Below are 24,461 nucleotides of genomic sequence, written 5' to 3'. Positions count from 1 at the left end.
GTCCGCCTTCGTCCGTCTCAGTGACTCTGGTCTGATCTACCGGGCCGAAGGTCTGGTGAACTGGAGCTGCGCCCTGGAGTCCGCCATCTCCGACATCGAGGTGAGACATCGTCCTCTCTGGGGACGGGGTGAGACATGGTCCTCTCTGGGGACGGGGTGAGACGTCCTCTCTGGAGACAAGGTGAGACGTCCTCCTCTCTGGAGACGAGGTGAGACGTCCTCCTCTCTGGGGACGGGGTGAGACGTCCTCTCTGGAGACGGGGTGAGACGTCCTCCTCTCTGGAGACGGGGTGAGACGTCCTCTCTGGAGACGAGGTGAGACGTCCTCCTCTCTGGGAGACGAGGTGAGACATCGTCCTCTCTGGAGACGGGGTGAGATGTCCTCCTCTCTGGGGGCAGGATGAGACGTCCTCTCTGGAGACGGGTGAGACGGTCGTTCCTCTCTGGAGACAAGGTGAGACGTCCTCTCTGGAGACGAGATGAGACGTCCTCCTCTCTGGAGACGGGGTGAGACGTCCTCTCTGGAGACGGGTGAGACGGTCGTCCTCTCTGGAGACAAGGTGAGACATCCTCTCTGGAGACGAGATGAGACGTCCTCCTCTCTGGAGACGGGGTGAGACGTCCTCTCTGGAGACGGGGTGAGATGGTCGTCCTCTCTGGAGACAAGGTGAGATGTCCTCTCTGGAGACGAGATGAGACGTCCTCCTCTCTGGAGACGGGGTGAGACGTCCTCTCTGGAGACGGGGTGAGATGGTCGTCCTCTCTGGAGACAAGGTGAGATGTCCTCTCTGGGGACGGGGTGAGACGTCCTCTCTGGAGACGGGGTGAGACGTCCTCCTCTCTGGAGACGGGGTGAGACGTCCTCTCTGGAGACGAGGTGAGACGTCCTTCCTCTCTGGAGACGAGGTGAGACATCGTCCTCTCTGGAGACGGGGTGAGATGTCCTCCTACTAGGCCCTTCTCTGGGGGCAGGATGAGACGTCCTCTCTGGAGACGGGTGAGACGGTCGTCCTCTCTGGAGACAAGGTGAGACGTCCTCTCTGGAGACGAGATGAGACGTCCTCCTCTCTGGAGACGGGGTGAGACGTCCTCCTGGAGACGGGTGAGACGGTCGTCCTCTCTGGAGACAAGGTGAGACATCCTCTCTGGAGACGAGATGAGACGTCCTCCTCTCTGGAGACGGGGTGAGACGTCCTCTCTGGAGACGGGGTGAGATGGTCGTCCTCTCTGGAGACAAGGTGAGATGTCCTCTCTGGAGACGAGATGAGACGTCCTCCTCTCTGGACCTCCCCTAACCAGGACATTACGAGACACCAGAGGACTCTCAGTCATGAACCAGTAGAGGGCTTGTGGTTGTCCAGGTGGACTCCCTGGACCTGTCTGGACCGTCCTGGATCTCCGTCCCTGGTTATGAAGACAAGGTGGAGTTCGGGACCATGACCACGTTCGCCTACCCGGTGGAAGACCTGGGTCAGTGTGAGGACATGAGGACACCTGCAGTCCCCCGCCGTCCCCCCTCGTGTCTCAGGAGCTTTTTCTGTCTGTCCCTGTAGAGACGGAGGTGATGGTGTCCACCACCCGTCCTGAGACCATGCTGGGAGACGTGGCCGTGGCCGTCCACCCTGAAGACCCCCGGTACCAGGCCAGTAGGACGGACCACCACTGATACACCCTGTCCTGGTCCCTGGTCCCTCCCTGGTCCCTCTCTTGTCCCTCTCTGGTCCCTCCCTGGTCCCTCTCTTGTCCCTCCCTGGTCCCTCTCTTGTCCCTCCCTGGTCCCTCTCTGGTCCCTCTCTTGTCCCTCTCTTGTCCCTCTCTTGTCCTCTCTTGTCCCTCTCTTGTCCCTCTCTGGTCCCTCCCTGGTCCCTCTCTTGTCCCTCCCTGGTCCCTCCTGGTCCCTCCCTGGTCCCTCCCTGGTCCCTCTCTAGTCCCTCTCTAGTCCCTCCCTGGTCCCTCTCTGGTCCCTCTCTGGTCCCTCCCTGGTCCCTCTCTGGTCCCTCTCTGGTCCCTCCCTGGTCCCTCTCTTGTCCCTCCCTGGTCCCTCTCTGGTCCCTCCCTGGTCCCTCTCTGGTCCCTCCCTGGTCCCTCTCTGGTCCCTCCCTGGTCCCTCTCTGGTCCCTCCTGGTCCCTCCCTGGTCCCTGGTTTTACGTTGCTCCTATTGGTCTTTGTGTTAAGAGTCCGTCCCCGTCACTGCTGGTCTCTGCTCACAGAAAGGACCAGGTCCTGAAGGGTCCTGAAGGTCCTGGTGGGACCTGGTCCAGTAAAACCCTGAACCAGGTCTATGTCCCTGCAGGCTCTGCATGGCAGGAAGGTCCGACACCCGTTCTCTGGGAGACTGCTGCCGGTCCTCACGGACCTGGAGGTGGACATGGAGCTGGGGACTGGTGGGACACACACACACACACACACACACACACACACACACATACACACATACATACATACACACACACACACACACATACCAACACATACATACATACACACATACATACATACACACACACACACACACATACACACATACATACATACACACACACACACACACACACACACACACACATACACACATACATACATACACACACACACACACACACATACACACATACATACATACACACACACACACACACATACACACATACATACATACACTCTCTCTCTCTCTCTCTCACACACACTCACCCTCTCACCCTCTCACTCTCTCACCCTCTCACCCTCTCACTCTCACTCTCTCACCCTCTCACCCTCTCACTCTCTCACCCTCTCACCCTCTCACCCTCTCACCCTCTCACTCTCACTCTTTCACTCTCTCACCCTCTCACCCTCTCACTCTCTCACCCTCTCACTCTCTCACCCTCTCACTCTCTCACTCTCTCACCCTCTCACTCTCTCACCCTCTCACTCTCTCACCCTCTCACTCTCTCACTCTCTCACCCTCTCACTCTCTCACCCTCTCACTCTCACTCTCTCACCCTCTCACTCTCTCACCCTCTCACTCTCTCACCCTGTCAGGTGCGGTGAAGGTGACTCCGGCTCACGACCACTCAGACTTCCAGCTCTCCCAGAGACACTCGCTGCCGCGGCTCACTGTGATTGGAGGAGACGGGAGGATGACGCCCTCTTGTGGCGAGTGGCTGCAGGTGCGTGACCTCGGAGGATTTTACCGACTGATCAATAACGATAATAACACTTTTCATTGATAATAACACTTTTCATTGGTAATAACACTTTTCATTGATAATAACACTTTTCATTGATAATAACACTTTTCATTGGTAATAACACTTTTCATTGATAATAACACTTTTCATTGATAATAACACTTTTCATTGATAATAACACTTTTCATTGATAATAACACTTTTCATTGATAATAACACTTTCATTGATAATAACACTTTTCATTGATAATAACACTTTTCATTGATAATAACACTTGTTCATTAAAACGCTATAACCAGCGTAGCGCCGTGGTACGAACCCGGGTCGAGCCGTGAACGATTTCTGAACCGAGCAAACAAGGAGCTTCCAATACTGTCCAAGTCAGGTCAAATCAAGTCAGGTCAAATCAAGCAGGTCAAATCAAGCAGGTCAAATCAAGTCAGGTCAAGCAGGTCAAATCAAATCAAGTCAGGTCAAATCAAGCAGGTCAAATCAAGCAGGTCAAATCAAGCAGGTCAAATCAAGTCAGGTCAAGCAGGTCAAATCAAATCAAGCAGGTCAAATCAAGCAGGTCAAATCAAATCAAGTCAGGTCAAATCAGGTCAAATCTGAGCCTCCGGTGTCACATGACTACAGACGTCGTCCACCAGGAGGCGCCGTGACCTCGTCGTTCTGACGTTCTCCACCTGCGGGAGGAAGATCCTCCAGAGCCTCAAGCTCCGCCTCCGGCGTTCTGGAGGGACGGAGCTGAGAGACCCTGGAGTGGCTTTGTGACGTCTTAAGATGTGTGTGTGTGTGTGTGTGTGTGTGTGTGTGTGTGTGTGTGTGTGTGTGTGTGCAGGGAGTGAAGCGCTTCGCAGCGCGGCAGCTGGTGGTGGACGCTCTGGTGGACAAGAAGCTGTTCAGAGGGAAGACGGGTCACGCCATGACGCTTCCTGTCTGCAGGTTGGCTCCGCCCCCCTCCTCCCGTCTTTCTACACCTTCACACCTTCACCTCCTCCTCGCCGCCACGCCACAGCTGGGAACCGTGTGTGTGACGTGTTGCGTCACGTTATTTCACCTTGAAGGGAGTTCTTGAATCAGGCCAAGCACATGGCAGGAACTGTAGACCGTCTGAGGCTGGTCCTGTTGGACATGGAGACGAGATCTGAGGCTGGTCCTGTTGGACGTGGAGACCGTCTCTGAGGCTGGTCCTGTTGGTCGTGGAGACGAGATCTGAGGCTGGTCCTGTTGGACGTGGAGACGAGGACGTCCCCCAGAAGAGTCCAGATCAGCTGATCAGCTCTTCTTCTACCAAAACGCCTCTGATGAACCAAACATGGCAGCGACTTGGTGGTTTTATTGTTGTGGCTGACGGAGCTCCTGTCCTCTGTCCCTCTGTCCCCCTGTCCTCATGTCCTCCTGTCCCCTGTCCTCTGTCCCCCTGTCCTCATGTCCTCCTGTCCCCTGTCATCCTGTCCTCCTGTCCCCCTGTCCTCTGTCCCCCTGTCCTCTTGTCCCCTGTCCTCCTGTCCTGTCCCCCTGTCCTCCTGTGCTCATGTCCTCCTGCCCTCCTGTCCCCTGTCCTCTGTCCCCCTGTCCTCCTGTGCTCATGTCCTCCTGCCCTCCTGTCCTCCTGTCCCCCTGTCCTCCTGTCCTCTGTCCCCCTGTCCTCCTGCCCTCCTGTCCTCCTGTCATCCTGTCCCCTGTCCCCCTGTCCTCCTGTCCCCCCTGCAGCCGCTCCGGAGACGTGATCGAGCCCCTCCTGAAGAAGCAGTGGTTCCTGCGCTGCGGGGACATGGCGAGGACGGCCGTCCAGGCGAGTCCCCGGCGCCGAGACGCTCGTCTTGTCGGAGACGTGGCGTTAAAAGTCCGTCCCTCTTGTCCCTTCAGGCCGTGGAGGACGGAGAGCTGGAGATCATTCCTCACCACTACGCCAAGACCTGGAGGAACTGGCTGTCCAACATCAGGTGTGTGACCCCTGACCTCTGAACCCTGACCCCCGACCTCTGAACCCTGACCTCTGAACCCTGACCTCTGACCTCTGACCTCGGAGTCAGAGCAACGGCGACACAGTGATGAAGAATGAGTCCTTGTCTTCCTCAGTGACTGGTGCATCTCCAGGCAGCTGTGGTGGGGCCACCAGATCCCGGCCTACCAAGTCCACATCCCCCACCGGTCCTCGGACCAGGTCAGTCCCCCACCGGTCCTCGGACCAGGTCCGTCCCCCACCGGTCCTCGGACCAGGTCCGTCCCCCCACCGGTCCTCGGACCAGGTCCGTCCCCCACCGGTCCTCGGACCAGGTCCGTCCCCCACCGGTCCTCGGACCAGGTCCGTCCCCCAGCCGGGACAAACACTCTTCTATTGTTCTAAGATCAGATCCTCCTCTCATGTGTCCCCCTGGTGAGAAACTGGTCCAGTTGTCTGTCGGCCATCTTGGTAACGAACAACCAGCAGGTTCCCTGGAGGTGAACGACTGAATGTGTGGTTCCCTGCTGAATGTGTGGTTCCCTGCTGAACGTGTGGTTCCCTGCTGAACGTGTGTTCCCTGGAGGTGAACGACTGAACGTGAGGTTCCCTGCTGAACGTGTGGTTCCCTGCTGAATGTGTGGTTCCCTGCTGAACGTGTGGTTCCCTGCTGAATGTGTGGTTCCCTGCTGAATGTGTGATTCTCTGCTGAGCGTGTGGTTCCCTGGAGGTGAAGGGCTGAACGGTTCCCTGGAGGTGAAGGGCTGAACGGTTCCCTGGAGGGGAAGGGCTGAACGGTTCCCTGGAGGTGAAGGGCTGAACGGTTCCCTGCTGTGTTGCAGGAGCTCTGGGTGTGTGGACACAGCGAGGACGAGGCTCGCCACAAGGCGGCGCTGAAGTACGCAGTGAAGCCTGAAGACGTGACGCTGAGCCGAGGTGAGTCCTCAGACCTCCGGCCCTCCGTCCTCTCTGACCCCCCACTGCTCCCAGACCTGCTCCCCTGTAGGCCAGGTTCTGAACACGTCCCAGGGTCAGAAGGTTCCTCTTCCCCGCAGGGTCTTCTGGGTCCATTGGGTTCTAAAAACATTATTAATCATCCAGACTACAGTTATAAGACGTTTGTTCAGGACTTAGAAGTTCTGATCCTTCGTTCAGGACTTAGAAGTTCTGATCCTTCGTTCAGGACTTAGAAGTTCTGATCCTTCGTTCAGGACTTAGAAGATCTGATCCTTCCTTCAGATCCTGATGTTCTGGACACCTGGTTCTCCTCGGGACTCTTTCCCTTCGCGATGCTCGGCTGGCCTCAGCAGGTGAGACGCCGCCTCCTGCTGGTCAACTGCCCCTTGTCCTCCTGTCACTCACCCCCCTACCCCCCACCCCCCCTCCCCCCTGCCCCCCCACAGACCCCTGACCTTCAGCGGTTCTACCCCAACTCCCTGCTGGAGACCGGCAGCGACCTGATCTTCTTCTGGGTGGCCCGGATGGTGATGCTGGGGACCGAGCTGACTGGACAGCTGCCCTTCAAGCAGGTGGGGGTTGGGGGGGGGGGGGGGGACCACACCCTGCCGGGGGGGGGGTCAGACTGGGCCTCAGCAGGCTGGATCAGCTTCTCTCTGCCAGCAGGTCCTGCTCCACTCGCTGGTCAGAGACAAACATGGGAGGAAGATGAGTAAATCTCTGGGGAACGTCATCGATCCTCTGGACGTGGTCCACGGAGTCTCTCTGGAGGTACTCTGACCTGGTAGTCTGACCTGGTACTCTGACCTGGTACTCTGCTGCTCAGACCTGGAGGTCCGGTGAGGTCTGAGGCTCAGCCTGGACCACTGGGCTCAGAAAGAGAATCTGAATGAGTCCAGACAACAAACCAGAACAATAGAGACTTTCTTCAACTGACACCAGCAGCTCATCTGCATACAGACAGACTTTGTGGTAGAACCACTGCTCTATGTTTGTTTCTATAGATCTTATATGTAGATAAGATGTATAAATAAATAACATTTGAAGTACTTCAGGGACCACATACAGTCCAGTTCCATAGAGACCACACTGGTAAAATAGTGCTGTCATAATAACTTCAATGTACACCTTGTCACAGCGTAGGGAATGAAATCCAAACCGGCCTCTGATCTTTCTGTTTGAGCCTTTCAACATAAAAGCAGCTAGGAGTTTCTACAAACGATGATTCCTGAGACTTCTGGACATTTAAACAATCTGTCTGCTTTGATCTAAAGACGCCGGGTCCTTAATTATGTCACAATGTGTGACCATGTTTTCATTTCTCCTGGATTCTGATTGGCTGTCATTGTCATGCTTCTACACTGCCCCCTACAGGTGTGGCTGCTCAGAGCAGCTCTGCACCAGGTGGACATGCTGTCGTGTCAATGAAGGTTTTCTTTTGTAAATGTAGAAGGGGAAATAGTTGTTTTTGTAAAAACCTGTCTGCATGTAAACGTGGCCTGAAAGCTCTAAAATCACAATCTGGTGGAATCAGTTCATAAGCCCCGCCCACACCGGAGGAGGGGCTTATACCTGAGCCCCGCCCACACCGGAGGTGTTCTCAGGTAGAGTGTAGAAGTTCTCAGTCCTTCACCGTCTCTGTTCCTCAGAGGCTGGAGGAGAAGGTGAGGGAAGGAAACGTGGAGCTGAAGGAGCAGCAGGTGGCGCTGCAAGCTCAGGTGAGCCTCCCTCCAACAGACCCCCCCCTCCGCCCTCCACCTCCACCCTCCGCCCTCCAGACCCCCCCCCCCCCCCTCCACCCCCCACGGTGAAGCTGACCTGTCCTGTATCTTCCACAGAGGAAGGACTTTCCTCAGGGAATCCCCCAGTGTGGGACCGACGCACTCAGGTTCGCACTTTGTTCTCACAGGATTCAAGGTGAGTAACTGGAACCTGGAGTAACTGTAACCTGAAGTAACTGTAACCTGAAGTAACTGTAACCTGGAGTAACTGGAACCTGGAGTAACTGTAACTTGAAGTAACTGTAACCTGAAGTAACTGTAACCTGGAGTAACTGTAACCTGGAGTAACTCTAACCTGAAGTAACTGTAACCTGGAGTAACTAACCTGAAGTAACTGTAACCTGGAGTAACTGTAACCTGGAGTAACTGTAACCTGAAGTAACTGTAACCTGGAGTAACTGTAACCTGGGAGTAACTGTAACCTGAAGTAACTGTAACCTGGAGTAACTGTAACCTGGAGTAACTGTAACCTGGGAGTAACTGTAACCTGGGAGTAACTGTAACCTGAAGTAACTGTAACCTGGGAGTAACTGTAACCTGGGAGTAACTGTAACCTGAAGTAACTAACCTGGGAGTAACTGTAACCTGGGAGTAACTATAACCTGGGAGTAACTGTAACCTGGGAGTAACTGTAACCTGGAGTAACTCTAACCTGTGAGTAACTGTAACCTGAAGTAACTGTAACCTGGGAGTAACTGTAACCTGGAGTAACTGTAACCTGAAGTAACTATAACCTGGAGTAACTGTAACCTGGGAGTAACTGTAACCTGGGAGTAACTGTAACCTGAAGTAACTGTAACCTGGAGTAACTGTAACCTGGGAGTAACTGTAACCTGGGAGTAACTGTAACCTGAAGTAACTAACCTGGGAGTAACTGTAACCTGGGAGTAACTATAACCTGGGAGTAACTGTAACCTGGGAGTAACTGTAACCTGGAGTAACTCTAACCTGAAGTAACTGTAACCTGGAGTAACTGTAACCTGAAGTAACTGTAACCTGGAGTAACTGTAACCTGGAGTAACTGTAACCTGAAGTAACTGTAACCTGAAGTAACTGTAGCCTGGAGTAACTGTAACCTGGGAGTAACTGTAACCTGGGAGTAACTGTAACCTGAAGTAACTGTAACCTGAAGTAACTGTAACCTGAAGTAACCCAGGTTGATTATGAGCAGCAGGAAGTGAAGCTCATGAAGACGATGGTTGTTTGGTGCTGATGGACTGTCTCACTGTCTCACTGTCTCACTGTCTCCTGACAGGAGAGGGACATCAGTCTGTCCGTCTCTCAGGTGTTGAGCTGCAGACACTTCTGTAATAAGATGTGGCAGACGGTGAGGTTCACCCTGGGGGTCCTGGAGACCCACGGAGCACCAGAGGAAAACCCTGGAGGAGGTACAGGCCAACCTAACCCTAAACCCTAACCCTAAACCCTCACCCTAAACCCTAAACCCTAAACCCTCACCCTAAACCCTGGAGGAGGTACAGGCCAACCTAACCCTCACCCTAACCCTAAACCCTAAACCCTAACCCTAAACCCTAAACCCTAAACCCTCACCCTAAACCCTGGAGGAGGTACAGGCCAACCTAACCCTCACCCTAAACCCTCACCCTAACCCTAAACCCTAAACCTAAACCCTCACCCTAACCCTAAACCCTAAACCCTCACCCTAAACCCTGGAGGAGGTACAGGCGAACCTAACCCTCACCCTAAACCCTAAACCCTCACCCTAAACCCTAAACCCTGGAGGAGGTACAGGCTAACCTAACCCTCACCCTAACCCTAAACCCTCACCCTAAACCCTAAACCCTCACCCTAACCCTAAACCCTCACCCTAAACCCTGGAGGAGGTACAGGCGAACCTAACCCTCACCCTAAACCCTAAACCCTCACCCTAACCCTAAACCCTCACCCTAACCCTAAACCCTAAACCCTCACCCTAACCCTAAACCCTCACCCTAACCCTAAACCCTAACCCTAAACCCTAAACCCTCACCCTAAACCCTGGAGGAGGTACAGGCGAACCTAACCCTCACCCTAAACCCTCACCCTAAACCCTAAACCCTGGAGGAGGTACAGGCTAACCTAACCCTAAACCCTAAACCCTCACCCTGGAGGAGGTACAGGCGAACCTAACCCTCACCCTAAACCCTAAACCCTCACCCTAAACCCTGGAGGAGGTACAGGCGAACCTAACCCTAACCCTAACCCTAAACCCTAAACCCTCACCCTGGAGGAGGTACAGGCCAGAATCTCAGCTGGTCCAGTCGGTCAACCACCGAGCTGAACAGAGGGAAGAGATCTGGTGCTAGGACACCTTCTAACCAGTTCTTAGGTTCAGTTTTATGGTCCTAGGACACCTTCTAACCAGTTCTTAGGTTCAGTTTTATGGTCCTAGGACACCTTCTAACCAGTTCTTAGTTCAGTTTTATGGTCCTAGGACACCTTCTAACCAGTTCTTAGTTCAGGTTTTATGGTCCCCCCCCCCACCAGACTAAACCCCCACACACTGACTCACAGGGTGTCAGATCTCCTGTATGTGAATGGAACTGGTTCGACACAGTTTGAGTTGTTGTTGTTGTTATTGTTGTTGTTGTTGTTGCCCGTGTGTCAGACGGCTCCACAGACCAGTATGGACCGGTGGCTCTGCTCGCGGCTCTACAGCACGGTGCTGCAGTGTGAGGAGGCTCTGGAGGCCTACGAGCTGCACACCGCCACTGCAGCCCTCTACTCCTTCTGGGTCCACTGCCTGTGTGACGTCTACCTGGTGAGCACACACACACACACACACACACACACACACACACACACACACACACACACACACACACACACACACACACACCGACACAGACACACACACAGACACACACACACACACACACACACACACACAGACACACACACAGACACACACACAGACACACACACACACACACACACACACACACACACACACACACACACACACACACACACACACACACACACACACACACACTGCTTCATCACTGCTCGGATTTTCACCTGTGTGTGTGTGTGTGTGTGTGTGTGTGTGTGTGTGTGTGTGTGTGTGTGTGTGTGTGTGTCCTGCAGGAGTCCATGAAGCCTCTGCTGCACACACACACACACACACACACTGCAGTGTTGTACCAGAGTGTGTGTGTGTCTCTGGCCCTCCTGTCCCCCTTCATGCCCTTCATCACCGAGGAGCTGTGGCAGCGTCTGCAGCCCGGAGCCCCCCCCGGCCCCCCCGGAGCCCCCGCCAACCCCCCCACCCTGTGCCTGCAGCCGTACCCCCGCTCCACCCAGCTGGTACCCACACACACCCTCACACACTGAGTGTTACAGGAACCAGATGTGGGCAGATGTTCTAAACTGGGGGGGGGGGGGGCGTGGGGGGGGGGGGGGGGGGGGTCTCTGTCCTCTGTTAGTGTTCATTGTGGAGAAAATAAGGTTTGCACCTTATAGCAGCTGTGGTCTCGTTGAGGGACCGTCCTCACTGTGGGGGGGCTGGTGGGGGGGCTGCAGCGGAGAATGTGATGAAATGTCTCCTGTTCTATATATATATATATATATATATATATCATAATACACAGTTTTTAATGTATGAAGGACATTTAGTTGAACCAAAACGTCCTGTTGTTGCTCCTCCAGTGGAAAGATAAGGCAAGGCAAGGCAAGACAAGACAAGACAAGACAAGACAAGACAAGACAAGACAAGACAAGACAAGACAAGGCAAGGCAAGGCAAGGCAAGGCAAGGCAAGGCAAGGCAAGGCAAGGCAAGGCAAGGCAAGGCAAGGCAAGGCAAGGCAAGGCTAGGCTAGGCTAGACTAGACAAATCACAAACTATGATAAAGTATAATAAGTTCTAAGGGGAGCAAAATATACAGTAATATGAAATACAAGGGAAAAAAACTAAATTAAACTGTTAGGATTAGTAGAAGAAGGTCATGAGGTCCTGATGCCTGTTCTCTCTGTGGGGTTATTATTCCCTCTGTGCGTCCTGCCAGGCTCACTGTTCTCTCTGTGGGGTTATTATTCCCTCTGTGCGTCCTGCCAGGCTCACTGTTCTCTCTGTGGGGTTATTATTCCCTCTGTGCGTCCTGCCAGGCTCACTGTTCTCTCTGTGGGGTTATTATTCCCTCTGTGCGTCCTGCCAGGCTCACTGTTCTCTCTGTGGGGTTATTATTCCCTCTGTGCGTCCTGCCAGGCTCACTGTTCTCTCTGTGGGGTTATTATTCCCTCTGTGCGTCCTGCCAGGCTCACTGTTCTCTCTGTGGGGTGATTATTCCCTCTGTGCGTCCTGCCAGGCTCACTGTTCTCTCTGTGGGGTGATTATTCCCTCTGTGCGTCCTGCCAGGCTCACTGTTCTCTCTGTGGGGTGATTATTCCCTCTGTGCGTCCTGCCAGGCTCACTGTTCTCTCTGTGGGGTGATTATTCCCTCTGTGCGTCCTGCCAGGCTCACTGTTCTCTCTGTGGGGTGATTATTCCCTCTGTGCGTCCTGCCAGGCTCACTGTTCTCTCTGTGGGGTGATTATTCCCTCTGTGCGTCCTGCCAGGCTCACTGTTCTCTCTGTGGGGTGATTATTCCCTCTGTGCGTCCTGCCAGGCTCACTGTTCTCTCTGTGGGGTGATTATTCCCTCTGTGCGTCCTGCCAGGCTCACTGGTTCTTCCCTGAGGAGGAGCGGGACTTCCTGCTGGTCCAGGAAGTGGTCCGGGTGGCCCGGTCCCTGAGAGCCCGGTGTGGCCTGACCAAACAACGACCCGTCAGTAAGTGACCGAGGCGCCGGCGTGGCCGCAGGCCGGACGGCAGAGCAGCTCAGTGTGTGTGTGTGTGTGTGTGTGTGTGTGTGTGTGTGTGTGTCAGTGTGGGCAGTGTGTTCCCCCAGCCAGGCCCGGGTCCTGGTCCACTTCCAGCCCGCCGTGGCCACCCTCAGCCGGGTCTCCACCCTCCACCTACACTGTCCTGACGGAGCAGAGCCCCACGGCGCCGCCCCCCCCGCCGGAGGCCTCGTAGGCCTGGTGGACCACACCTGTCAGCTCCACCTTCACGTCCAGGTACCTGCAGCTCCACCCCCCCCCCCCCCCCCCCCCCCCCCACTGGGACCCTACTGATCCTCTTCAGTCTGTTTTTAATCTTCACTTTACTGCAGATTCAGTAAAATATCATGAATACAAAGATCAAAGCACTGGATTCACTGTTCACAGCTTAACTCTCTCTCTTTCTCTCTCTCTACCTCTCTTTCTCTCTCTCTACCTCTCTCTCTCTACCTCTTTCTACCTCTCTCGCTCTCCCGCTCTCTCTCTCTCTCTACCTCTCTCTCTCTCTCTCCCTCTCTCTCTCTACCTCTCTATCTCCCTCTCTCTCACTCTCTCTCTACCTCTCTCTCTCTACCTCCCTCTCTCTCTCTCTCTCTCTCTCTCTCCCTCCCTCCCCCTCCCCCCCCCCCCCCTCAGGGTGGGGGGGACGTGAACAGACAGGTGGTCCAGTTGTCCCAGAAGAGGGACAGACTGCGTGTGAAGCTGCAGCAGCAGCAGATCAAAGTAACTCGTCCGCAGTACCAGCAGAAGGTTCCGGCTCACATCCAGCAGCAGACGGAGAGGAAGGTGAGTCCTGGTCCTGGTCCGGGTCCGGGTCCTGGTCCTGGACCGGGTCCTGGTCCTGGTCCGGGTCCGACGGGCCAAGTGTGAAAAGCCCTCAGCTCTGCTCCGCCCCCTACTGGCAGGCAGAGGCACTGCTCTCTCCCCACGGGTTCTACAGAAACAGGACATGTAATCACTGCTGTGTGTGTGTGTGTGTGTGTGTGTGTGTGTGTGTGTGTGTGTGTGTGTGTGTGTGTGTGTGTGTGTGTGTGTGTGTGTGTGTGTGTGTGTGTGTGTGTGTGTAATCAAAATAATAATTGGAGCAAATGAAACAGACGTTTTCTCTTTCTGTTGCAGTGAATAATTTAATTATTCCTTCACATGTCGACTATTATTTTAGTATATTTAACTAAAATCTTCACGTTTGTCTACTTCCTGTTTTCAGATGTCGGCTTTGCTGCAGGAGCTGAAGATGATCGAGGATCAGCTGGAGGCGCTGCAGAGGAGCCAACCTGTGGAATAACATCTGTACTGAGCTGTACTCCACCTGTACTGAGCTGTACTGAGCTGTACTGAGCTGTACTGAGCTGTACTGAGCTGTACTTCACCTGTACTGAGCTGTACTGAGCTGTACTCCACCTGTACTGAGCTGTACTGAGCTGTACTTCACCTGTACTGAGCTGTACTCCACCTGTACTGAGCTGTACTGAGCTGTACTGAGCTGTACTCCACCTGTACTGAGCTGTACTGAGCTGTACTCCACCTGTACTGAGCTGTACTCCACCTGTACTGAGCTGTACTGAGCTGTACTCCACCTGTACTGAGCTGTACTCCACCTGTACTGAGCTGTACTGAGCTGTACTGAGCTGTACTCCACCTGTACTGAGCTGTACTTCACCTGTACTGAGCTGTACTGAGCTGTACTTCACCTGTACTGAGCTGTACTGTACTGAGCTGTACTGAGCTGTACTGAGCTGTACTGTACTGAGCTGTACTGAGCTGTACTGAGCTGTACTGAGCTGTACTGAGCTGTACTCCACCTGTACTGAGCTGTACTCCACCTGTACTGAGCTGTACTGTACTGAGCTGTACTGAGCTGTACTCCACCTGTACTGAGCTGTACTCCACTTGTACTTCACCTGTACTTAACTTGTATATGAGTCAAAGACCTCAGTGCTGCAGAAATAAATGGATATTGTAAAAATGTGTACTGTTCCACTGTGCTGTTGCAGTGTTGCTGTGTATCATGACCTCCTGCTGTGTATCGTTACCTCCTGCTGTGTATCATGACCTCCTGCTGTGTATCATGACCTCCTGCTGTGTATCATGACCTCCTGCTGTGTATCATGATCTCCTGCTGTGTATCGTTACCTCCTGCCACATACTGCAGAGAAGCACACGGGACAGGAGGTCAAGAGCAGTTCAGGAATCTCAATCTCTGCTTTTAAAAAGTCTTCCTTCCCTCCTGTGTTTGCGTTCTGGAGGTTTATATCAATATGCTGGAAAAAAGTCCAATTATAGGTAGAATTTAAAACCACATCTCGTTACAAGTACAGGGAGGGAATGTAGCATCCGTCCAGGTAAGAGGCGGAGCTCACCTGGACAGGTGAGGACGGCTTCACCTTGTGGACTGAGGGAGTCTCCGTCCCTCCGTCTGCTCTTCATGGACCAACGTGGAAGTTACAGCAAAAACAATAAACGACCAGTGCAGAGCTGAATGTGTTAACAGGAGACACACATCCAACATATTAAAGTATTGAGTTTTAAATCTGACCAATCAGCAGACGGTCCTCAAACTTGAGAAACCTGAAACCTTGAAACCTGAAACCTCAACCTTAGGAGATTTATTTCCATGTAAATCTGCAATTCTTGCGGTGGAAACCTGAACCGGACCGGACCGGACCGGACCGGACCGGACCGGACCGGACCGGGGCCAATGAGTCCCTCCAGTCCTTCTCAGGACTGATTTACATGTAAAATCCAGATGCAGATTCTGGGGAAAAGATCGGAGTTTTGAGGAAAATAAAAAAAATAAATAAATAAAGTATATATTTAAATAATAATTTTGCTCTGTAATAATATAAATGGAATTCTGAAAAGAAGCCAGTAATGTTCTTTAAAGTCGTGATTTGGAGTTAAAGTGAACATATCGCTGTGGCGCTGCGGGTCTTTTGTCCCTCGCGCGCCGCCGTCGCTCCGGAGGTCCGACCGGAGGTGAAGCTTCAGTCCGGGTTCGGGGGGGGAGATGCCGTCAGGGGAGCGGAGCGGAGACCCATCCTGTGGCGGAAGCTGAAGCGGGACAGTCGGGGACACCGGGGCCGCAGCACCGAGCAGCAGCGGGGACATGGTGGCAGGGGGCGGCGGCAGGAGGAGCTGGAGCCGCGGGGAAGCGGGGACGTTGTGAAGGAAAGTCCGGGGCTCCAGCAGCTAACGGCGGCTAGCGGCGGCTAACAGCCGGGACGCCGCGTCCCACCGCGTCCCACCGCGTCCCACCACACAGGTGAGTCCCTCCGCCGCCACACACGCTCGGTCCCGGCCACTGGACCGGGGGGACCGGGGGGGACCGGGGAGGACCGGGGGGGACCGGGGAGGACCGGGGAGCTCCGGGGAGGACCGGGGAGCTCCGCTCCGCCGCTCGGTGTCCCCCGACAGGCACCCCGGCTCGGGGGACGGCGGTATCTGGAGACAGCTGGTCTCCTGTCCCGAGTCTGGAGCCGCAGACCTCCTGGACACTCTGGATCAGGTCCCTAGTAGACCAGGACACTCTGGATCAGGTCCCTAGCAGACCAGGACACTCTGGATCAGGTCCCTAGCAGACCAGGACACTCTGGATCCTCTAGAACGTCTCAGAACATCACTTGGTTCTGCAGCAGAACGTCTCACAGCTCCAACCTCAGAGGACAAATGGAACTCCAATAGTTTGTCCCCTCTCGTGTCTCCTCTCATGTCTCCTCTTGTGTCTCCTCATCTCCTCTTATGTCTCCCCTCGTTTCCTCTCTTGTCCCCTCTCATGTCTCTTCTCATCTCATGTCTCCTCTCTTGTCCCCTCTCATGTCTCTTCTCATCTCATGTCCCCTCTCTTGTCCCCTCTCATGTCTCCTTGTGTCTCATCTCATGTCTCCCCTCGTTTCCTCTCTTGTCTCCTCTCATGTCTCTTCTCATCTCATGTCCCCTCTCACGTCTCCTCTCGTGTCCCTCGTTGTGTCCCCCGTCGTGTCCCTCGTCCACCCTGAGACGCCAGTGGACAGGCCCGTGGACGTCCTGGCTGCAGGTTGAAGCCAAAGAGTGAAAACATCTGGAACAACTGGACAAAGTGTCTCAACGTGTCAAAGTGTCCCAGCAGCTGGAGGGTTGCCAGGTTTGGTCTGTGCTGCTTGATTCTGAGGGAGTTGAGCAGCAGAGGGAGAGACTCAGTCGTCCTACCAGGAGGCGCCACGTCGCCTGAGAGGGAGGAGAGAAGAGCCACAGCCCCCTCCCCCCTCCCTCCTCCTCCCCCCCCACCCTCACCCTCACCCTCACCCTCACCCCCCCCGCCTCACCCCCCCTGCAGGCCAGTCCTCTCAGGACGCTGTGAGGTGGAGTTGCTGCTCCTCAGGTGGAGGTTTCAGCTTCGGGCTTCAGTGTGACGGAGGAAAGGTAAAAGTTTCTGTGTTCTACTGGATTCTGCAGGGTTCTACTGGGTTCTACTGGGTTCTACTGGGTTCTACTGGGTTCTGAGAGGAGGTGGTTTCACTTCTGTCTCGGTGACGTGTTGAGCTGAACGGTGTCACACAGCTGACGGAGTTCAGTGTCGCCGGGACCTCATGGCGGCGTTTTAGAGCCCCGGGGCTGACAGGAACTCTGGAGGAGAACCCTGGAGGAGAACCCTGGAGGAGAACCCTGGAGGGGAACCCTGGAGGAGAACCTGCATGTGTGACGGACCGGAGCAGAAGCAGCAGGTTTCCTGCTGATGGAGCCCCGACGGAGGAACCAGCTGGAGAAGTGACGGAGCTTTAAACTTCCTGTTCCACCAACTAGAACGTCGACGGACTTTATGGTTCCGCTGAAGTCCTGAACGTTTCTGCTCAACGTGTTTTCTATTGACTTCATCTGTTTCTATTTATTTAAACTGTGTGTGTGTGTGTGTGTGTGTGTGTGTGTGTGTGTGTGTGTGTGTGTGTGTGTGTGTGTGTGTGTGTGTGTGTGTGTGTGTGTGTTCTGCCATCCAGCTTCAGCTTGTTTCACGTTTTGTGTCAACATGAACACATGAATGTGATGACGGTGTCCCAGTAAGAAGTGAGTCCAGGGGACGGACGTTGGACCGTCCACTCTAGCGGGACACGTTCGTCCCTGAGGACTCGAGGGTTTGACTCGTCTCTCCACTGACACCATGGGAGGTCCTGCTCTGACTCACTTTTTCCGTCCATGAAGGATTTCCAGTGTGAGCAGCAGAAATGTTGTGTGTGTGTGTGTGTGTGTGTGTGAGAGAGAGAGAGAGAGAGAGAGAGGACGTCCTGTCCTCACTCTGGACGGCTCAGATAAGGTGACCCCAGGACACCCTGATAAAGGACGTCTTCTGGGTGTCCACTGAGGACAAACCACCGCTTTAACTCTGAACACTGGCAAGTTAGTTTGTGTGGAGCTGCTCTGGTGAACTCGGGTAGGGTTAGGTAGGGTTAGGTAGGGTTAGGTAGGGTCAGGTAGGGTCAGGAAGGTCAGGAACAGGATGCTTATATTTCCATTTCCTGCTCATAAAACCCTGAAGAGTCATTTCTATCACTGCTTGACCCCCTGCTGCTCCCAGACCCCCTCCTGGAACCCTCCAGACCCCCTCCTGGAACCCTCCAGACCCCCTCCTGGAACCCTCCAGACCCCCTCCTGGAACCCTCCAGACCCCCCCCTGGTTGCAGCGCCGCCCCCCCACGGCTCCTGGTTCCTAATCCAGCAGCAGATTAACACTGTGGAGCGCCGAGCCGATCAGGAGCTGAGAGGATCTCCAGTCTATTTCAGGACGCCCCCCCCCCCCCCCCCCCCCTCGGTGTGAAGACTCCAACCTGGAACCCCGGTCCAGGTCCTGTACCACGCGTAGTGCTGCTGGAGTAAACAGGAAGTGACCCGTGTCACCGTGGAAACGTGAGGCAGCTTATCCTCTTAGTTGTTCTTAATTACTCGTCAGCGTCCGTTCGGGGACACGCGTCCTCTTGGTGGACACGCCGTCCGCCTGGTGGACACGCCGTCCTCTTGGTGGACACGCCGTCCTCAAACCGTCGTTGTCGCTGCAGGACCTCGTGAGTTCGGTCCGTCTTCAGCAGATTCTGATTGAACCTCTGGACTCGTCGTGTGAAACGACGTGTTGATCTCACGATGTGCCGGCGTTCTGATCTGCTCTTTTCACACTTTGTCCTTGGTTTGGTTTCGTCCCGTTTGCAGACGACCTGCTGCTGGTCTGCACCGTTGTGACTCCAACCACAGGGTCAGGGTTAGGGTCAGGGTCAGGGTTAGGGGGTCAGGGTTAGGGTCAGGGTTAGGGTCAGGGTCAGGGCCAGGGTTAGGGTTAGGGTCAGGGTTAGGGTCAGGGCCAGGGTTAGGGTCAGGGTTAGGGTTAGGGTCAGGGTTAGGGTCAGGGTTAGGGGGTCAGGGTTAGGGTCAGGGTTAGGGTCAGGGTCAGGGTCAGCCTGTGTCCTGAGTGCTTGTGGTTAGGGTCAGGGTCAGGGTTAGGGTCAGGGTTAGGGGGTCAGGGTCAGGGTCAGGGTCAGGGTCAGGGTCAGGGTCAGCCTGTGTCCTGAGTGCTTGTGGTGTAGCAAGAAGCCGCGGTGCACTGACTGCTTGTTCTGCTGCTCTGTTGACAGGATGCTGGCTGGAGGATAACGTCGGTTCTCCACGGGGTTCCATGGACCGCATGTCTTCCACAGGACCTTGGTGCTCGTTGACTTCGAGGCGGACACGTCTTCTCCTGGCTCCTCCGGACGGGACGGACACCATGAAGTAGTGGCGGCCGCACCTCCAGCCCCGCCCTCTGAGATTGTTCCTGACTGCAGTACTGGTTCCCCACCTGCCCCGGCCTTCGCCTCCCTACTTGGGCCATGGTTCGCAAGAAAGGTTCTGTCATACTATGTGGAGCCTTCCTGTTTGTGGCCTGGAACGCCTTGCTCCTGCTGTACCTGTGGGGGCGCCCTCCCCTCGGCCGCCCGGCGGAAGGCGGTGGCGCCGAGCCAGGAGGCAAGGAGGAGTGGGGTCTGGGCCGAGGGAAGGGGGGGCGGGTCAACCTGGCCGGGGAGGTGATCCGGCTGGCGGAGGAGGTGGAGGTCCAGCTTGAGACCCAGAAGAAGCTCCTGAAGCAGATCGAGAGCCACCGGGCGGTCTGGGCCCGGCAGAAGGACGTGGGCAAGAGGGAAGTGGACGGCGGCGGCAAGGACGTCCACGAGGTGGTCGTGCAGCCGCCGCCGAAAACGCCTCTTCCTGCCGGGAACGGCGCCGCCGCGGGGAAGGAGCAGGAGGAGGCGAGGCCCCCGGCCGCCACACCGGCTCCAGGATCCAGGTCGGAGCAGCAGCAGGCCGAGGAGGCCAAGGAGGCCGAGGAGGCCGTCACAAACCCCCGGGGGCCGGCGGCCGGTCTTGCAGAGGTGGTCATCCCCATCCTGGTCATCGCCTGCGACCGAGTGACGGTGAAGCGCAGCCTGGACAGACTGATCCAGTACCGCCCGTCTCCAGAACTCTACCCCATCATCGTCAGCCAGGACTGCGGCCACGCCGACACGGCCCGCGTGATCGGCTCGTACGGCGAGCAGGTGACCCACATCCGACAGCCGGACCTGTCCGACATCCGGGTCCGGCCCGAGCACCGGAAGTTTCAGGGGTACTACAAGATCGCGCGGCACTACCGCTGGGCGCTCAACCAAGTGTTCTACACCTTCTCCCAGACCAACGTGGTGGTCGTGGAGGACGACCTGGAGGTGAGGGGGCGGGGCCATTTCACCTCCAACAAGCACCAGTTACCATGGCGACTGTGTTTAACACCTAAACTGTCAATGAGCTCATTTAAAGTCTTTGTTGTGTGAAAGTCCCGAACCGGCTTCAGTCCAGACCGTTTCCTCACGTTAGAGACGGAAAATAAAGGAATCCAAGTAAGGTAGTAAGGTGGTCCTGGACGAGTCCTGGTCTCTCCTGGTCCTCCTCAGGGGTAAGGTGGTCCTGGACGAGTCCTGGTCTCTCCTGGTCCTCCTCAGGGGTAAGGTGGTCCTGGACGAGTCCTGGTCTCTCCTGGTCCTCCTCAGGGGTAAGGTGGTCCTGGACGAGTCCTGGTCTCTCCTGGTCCTCCTCAGGGGTAAGGTGGTCCTGGACGAGTCCTGGTCTGAGCTCAGCTCTGACGAAGTCCTCAAACTCTTCCAGTGACTCGGTGGTGCCCGGAGTCACAGCTGGTCCCCCGGAGAGTCCTGGGAACGTCTCAATCAGAGCCAGGGGGGGCGGTCCGTCTCCTGCAGTCCACATGGTCCCAGTCCTGCAGTCCACGTGGTCCCAGTCCTGCAGTCCCAGTCCTGGAGGCCACATGGTCCCAGTCCTGCAGTCCACATGGTCTGTCCCCTGCAGTCCACATGGTCCCAGTCCTGCAGTCCCAGTCCTGCAGTCCACGTGGTCCCAGTCCTGCAGTCCCAGTCCTGCAGTCCACGTGGTCCCAGTCCTGCAGTCCCAGTCCTGGAGGCCACATGGTCCCAGTCCTGCAGTCCACATGGTCTGTCCCCTGCAGTGGGGACCCACACAGGAAGAGGGTTTATGGTTCCGAGGTGGACCATGTGAAGCTTCCAGCAGAAACCTGAATATCAGTACACGTGTGGTTTCACTAAGTAAATGTTTGCGCTGGTCTCACCTCGGGGTCGAGGACCAGCTGCCCCCCTCCCCCACCCCCCCCCTCTGGGTCGAGGACCAGCTGCCCCACCCCCCCCCCCCCCCTCTGGGTCGAGGACCAGCTGCCCCCGCTGGTTAGATATCAGTGGTTTGTTTTGGGCCACGTCAGGTTTTTCAAGGTCTGATTCCAATGGGACTTTAAATACAAACGACCCAAAACGCGGTCTGAAGACTTGGAGGTCAAACGGGTCACAATGCAGCCGTTAGCTTCCTCGCGATAGCAGCTGGGATGCTAACTTGCTAGCCAGCGTGATTTCGCTTCAGCAGACAGCAGGTGTTCATGCAGTCATGTGGGGTCGCCGGGGGGTCCCAGTCCCATCTCGCCTTGTCCACGTGTCCACGACTCTTGTCTTCTACACGCTACAGATGAGGCCTTCACAGACCTCTGTAAGTTTCAGGACCTCCTTCGTTTGTTCTCTCAGGAACGTTCGTTAGAACCTTCAGAGCGTTCCGGCAGTCGTTCCGTTCGGTGCGACTCTTCTGGCACGTTTTCCCACAAGTTTCACCTTTTAAAAATCTCCCCACTGATTCACCGAACAAAACGATGTGAGTCTTCATGAACCTTGCAGCTGCAGGTTCCCCCGGTCCAGGGGTCCTACATCCTGAGACCCTGATGATCTGGACCTGGCCGGTCTGGACGGAGACCGGGTCTCCTGCAGAGTCTGGAGACCGGCTTCACTTATGCAACTGTTCCCCCGGTGTGGGACCGTTTCAGAGGATCCCGGCCGGTTTGTGTGTCCTGGCGTCTTTCCACAGACTTTCTAAAGTCCATTTAACCCTCGCATGTCTGAAACCGCTCACACTTGTTTTGCTGTAGGAAGCTGGTTTACCTCTGGAGACCAGCCCGTAGTACCTGTAGTACCTGGAGACCAGCCTGTAGTACCTGTAGTACCTGGAGACCAGCCCGTAGTACCTGTAGTACCTGGGGACCAGCCTGTAGTACCTGTAGTACCTGGAGACCAGCCCGTAGTACCTGTAGTACCTGGAGACCAGCCCGTAGTACCTGTAGTACCTGGAGACCAGCCCGTAGTACCTGTAGTACCTGGAGACCAGCCCGTAGTACCTGTAGTACCTGGAGACCAGCCCGTAGTACCTGGGGACCAGCCCGTAGTACCTGTAGTACCTGGGGACCAGCCTGTAGTACCTGGAGACCAGCCCGTAGTACCTGTAGTACCTGGAGACCAGCCTGTAGTACCTGGAGACCAGCCCGTAGTACCTGTAGTACCTGGAGACCAGCCCATAGTACCTGTAGTACCTGGAGACCAGCCCGTAGTACCTGGGGACCAGCCCGTAGTACCTGTAGTACCTGGGGACCAGCCCGTAGTACCTGGGGACCAGCCCGTAGTACCTGTAGTACCTGGGGACCAGCCTGTAGTACCTGGAGACCAGCCCATAGTACCTGTAGTACCTGGAGACCAGCCTGTAGTACCTGGAGACCAGCCCGTAGTACCTGTAGTACCTGGAGACCAGCCCATAGTACCTGTAGTACCTGGAGACCAGCCTGTAGTACCTGGAGACCAGCCCGTAGTACCTGGAGACCAGCCCGTAGTACCTGGGGACCAGCCCGTAGTACCTGGGGACCAGCCCGTAGTACCTGGAGACCAGCCCGTAGTACCTGTAGTACCTGGAGACCAGCCCGTAGTACCTGGAGACCAGCCTGTAGTACCTGGGGACCAGCCTGTAGTACCTGGGGACTAACCCGTAGTACCTGGGGACCAGCCCGTAGTACCTGGGGACCAGCCTGTAGTACCCGTAGTACCTGGAGACTAACCCGTAGTACCTGGGGTCCTACTGACCCTGTAGTACTGTGGACTCCATGGCAAGGTGAGTTGTTAGCCGTTGTTAAAGTGTCTCTCCCCCCCCCAGGTGGCGCCGGACTTCTTTGAGTACTTCCGGGCCCTGTACCCCGTCCTGCACTCGGACCCCAGCCTGTGGTGTGTGTCGGCCTGGAACGACAACGGGCGGGACGCCCTGGTGGACCCGTCCGGGGCCGAGCTGCTGCACAGGACGGACTTCTTCCCGGGCCTGGGCTGGATGCTGCTGAAGGGCCAGTGGGAGGAGCTGGAGCCCAAGTGGCCCTCGGCCTTCTGGGACGACTGGATGCGTCAGCCGGAGCAGAGGAGGGACCGGTCCTGCGTCCGGCCCGAGATCTCCAGAACCATCACCTTCGGCCGGAAAGGCGTGAGCCTCGGTCAGTTCTTCGACCAGTACCTGCGCTACATTAAGCTAAACACTGAGTTTGTGCCTTTTACCAAACATGACCTGTCTTATTTGCTCAAAGAGAAGTACGACGACAAGTTTGTCTCGGAGGTGTACGACGCTCCGCTAGTGAAGGTTGAGGAGCTGCAGCAGGCGGGCGCCCTGCGGGGCCCCCGGCCCTACAGGGTCCAGTACTCCAGCAGGGACAGCTTTAAGGTGTTCGCCCGGAACCTGGGCGTCATGGACGACCTGAAGTCCGGAGTCCCCCGTACGGGCTACAGGGGCGTGGTGGGCTTCCTGTACCGCGGGCGGAGGGTGTTCCTGGCTCCGCCGGCGGGATGGACGCAGTACGACACCAGCTGGAGCTGAGCGGCGCTACGGGGGGGGGGGTCGAGCCTTACCAGGGGGGCCGAGCCTTACCGGGGGAGCTGGGCGGTGTTGCAGGGGGGCCGAGCCTTACAGAGGAGCACCCTCTCAGACCAAAGAATCCCACGGACTCCTCCAGGAGGGGGGGCGGCGCAGAGCTGCCGGCCAGGGGAGTCGCTCCACCCTCCAAACACTCACTGGCCACGTGCCTTGCTCTCTGGGTCCACGGTGTTCTGGTGTACTGTTTTTATTCCTGTGGCCAAATGTAGACGTCAGATCAGATCATTGGAATCATCGGGGGGGGAGGGAGGGGGGGGGGGGGGGGTCAACGCCTCCAGGCTGAAGCCTCTGGTCTCTGCTGGTTCCCCGTCAGACCTCACATCAGGTCCCACCTGAGGCCAAGGCCACGTTCTTCAGCCTTCTGGTCCCACGTCCAGTCTGTTTCCTCACAGACCCATTAAGACGGAGGAGGAACGTCTCCACTTCATCACACATGAAAGATCAACGACCACAAGTCCAAAAGTTCAGCATTGATTCACCATCTTGTCACAAAAGCTCAAAAAGAAAGTGTCT

The 24,461-nt window shown here is 55.8% G+C and overlaps 2 protein-coding genes across 2 annotated transcripts in view; both read left to right on the top strand.

The window, feature by feature from the left end:
- Positions 1 to 14,495, top strand: part of vars2 (valyl-tRNA synthetase 2, mitochondrial) — a gene marked incomplete at its 5' end in the record, with an annotated part of 29,625 nt that extends 15,130 nt beyond the window's left edge. Inside the window, 23 exon segments of the mRNA XM_080515906.1 lie at positions 3 to 100; positions 1,362 to 1,470; positions 1,554 to 1,642; positions 2,295 to 2,385; positions 3,023 to 3,150; positions 4,014 to 4,117; positions 4,889 to 4,970; positions 5,045 to 5,121; positions 5,258 to 5,342; positions 5,963 to 6,056; positions 6,360 to 6,430; positions 6,524 to 6,649; positions 6,744 to 6,848; positions 7,727 to 7,795; positions 7,916 to 7,998; positions 9,119 to 9,221; positions 9,223 to 9,246; positions 10,467 to 10,619; positions 10,949 to 11,167; positions 12,518 to 12,629; positions 12,727 to 12,917; positions 13,317 to 13,466; positions 13,888 to 14,495. Of these exon segments, the coding sequence (XP_080372032.1) occupies positions 3 to 100; positions 1,362 to 1,470; positions 1,554 to 1,642; positions 2,295 to 2,385; positions 3,023 to 3,150; positions 4,014 to 4,117; positions 4,889 to 4,970; positions 5,045 to 5,121; positions 5,258 to 5,342; positions 5,963 to 6,056; positions 6,360 to 6,430; positions 6,524 to 6,649; positions 6,744 to 6,848; positions 7,727 to 7,795; positions 7,916 to 7,998; positions 9,119 to 9,221; positions 9,223 to 9,246; positions 10,467 to 10,619; positions 10,949 to 11,167; positions 12,518 to 12,629; positions 12,727 to 12,917; positions 13,317 to 13,466; positions 13,888 to 13,965 (2,441 nt within the window). The 3' untranslated portion in view covers positions 13,966 to 14,495.
- Positions 14,496 to 15,686: 1,191 nt separating this feature from the next.
- On the top strand, positions 15,687 to 23,891 carry mgat1b (alpha-1,3-mannosyl-glycoprotein 2-beta-N-acetylglucosaminyltransferase b; the record flags this gene model as incomplete). Its single annotated transcript, XM_080516081.1, has 3 exons — positions 15,687 to 15,942; positions 19,271 to 20,374; positions 23,190 to 23,891. The coding sequence occupies exons 2-3, from the start codon at positions 19,505 to 19,507 to the stop codon at positions 23,889 to 23,891; spliced, it is 1,572 nt and encodes a 523-aa protein (XP_080372207.1). The 5' UTR covers positions 15,687 to 15,942; positions 19,271 to 19,504.
- Positions 23,892 to 24,461: the final 570 nt, after the last annotated feature.

The sequence above is a fragment of the Blennius ocellaris genome (genome assembly GCF_963422515.1).
Source record: "Blennius ocellaris genome assembly, chromosome: 20".
Lineage (NCBI taxonomy): Eukaryota > Metazoa > Chordata > Actinopteri > Blenniiformes > Blenniidae > Blennius > Blennius ocellaris.
Note: the sequence above shows the minus strand (reverse complement) of the source record. Positions and strands in the feature narration are given on the sequence as shown.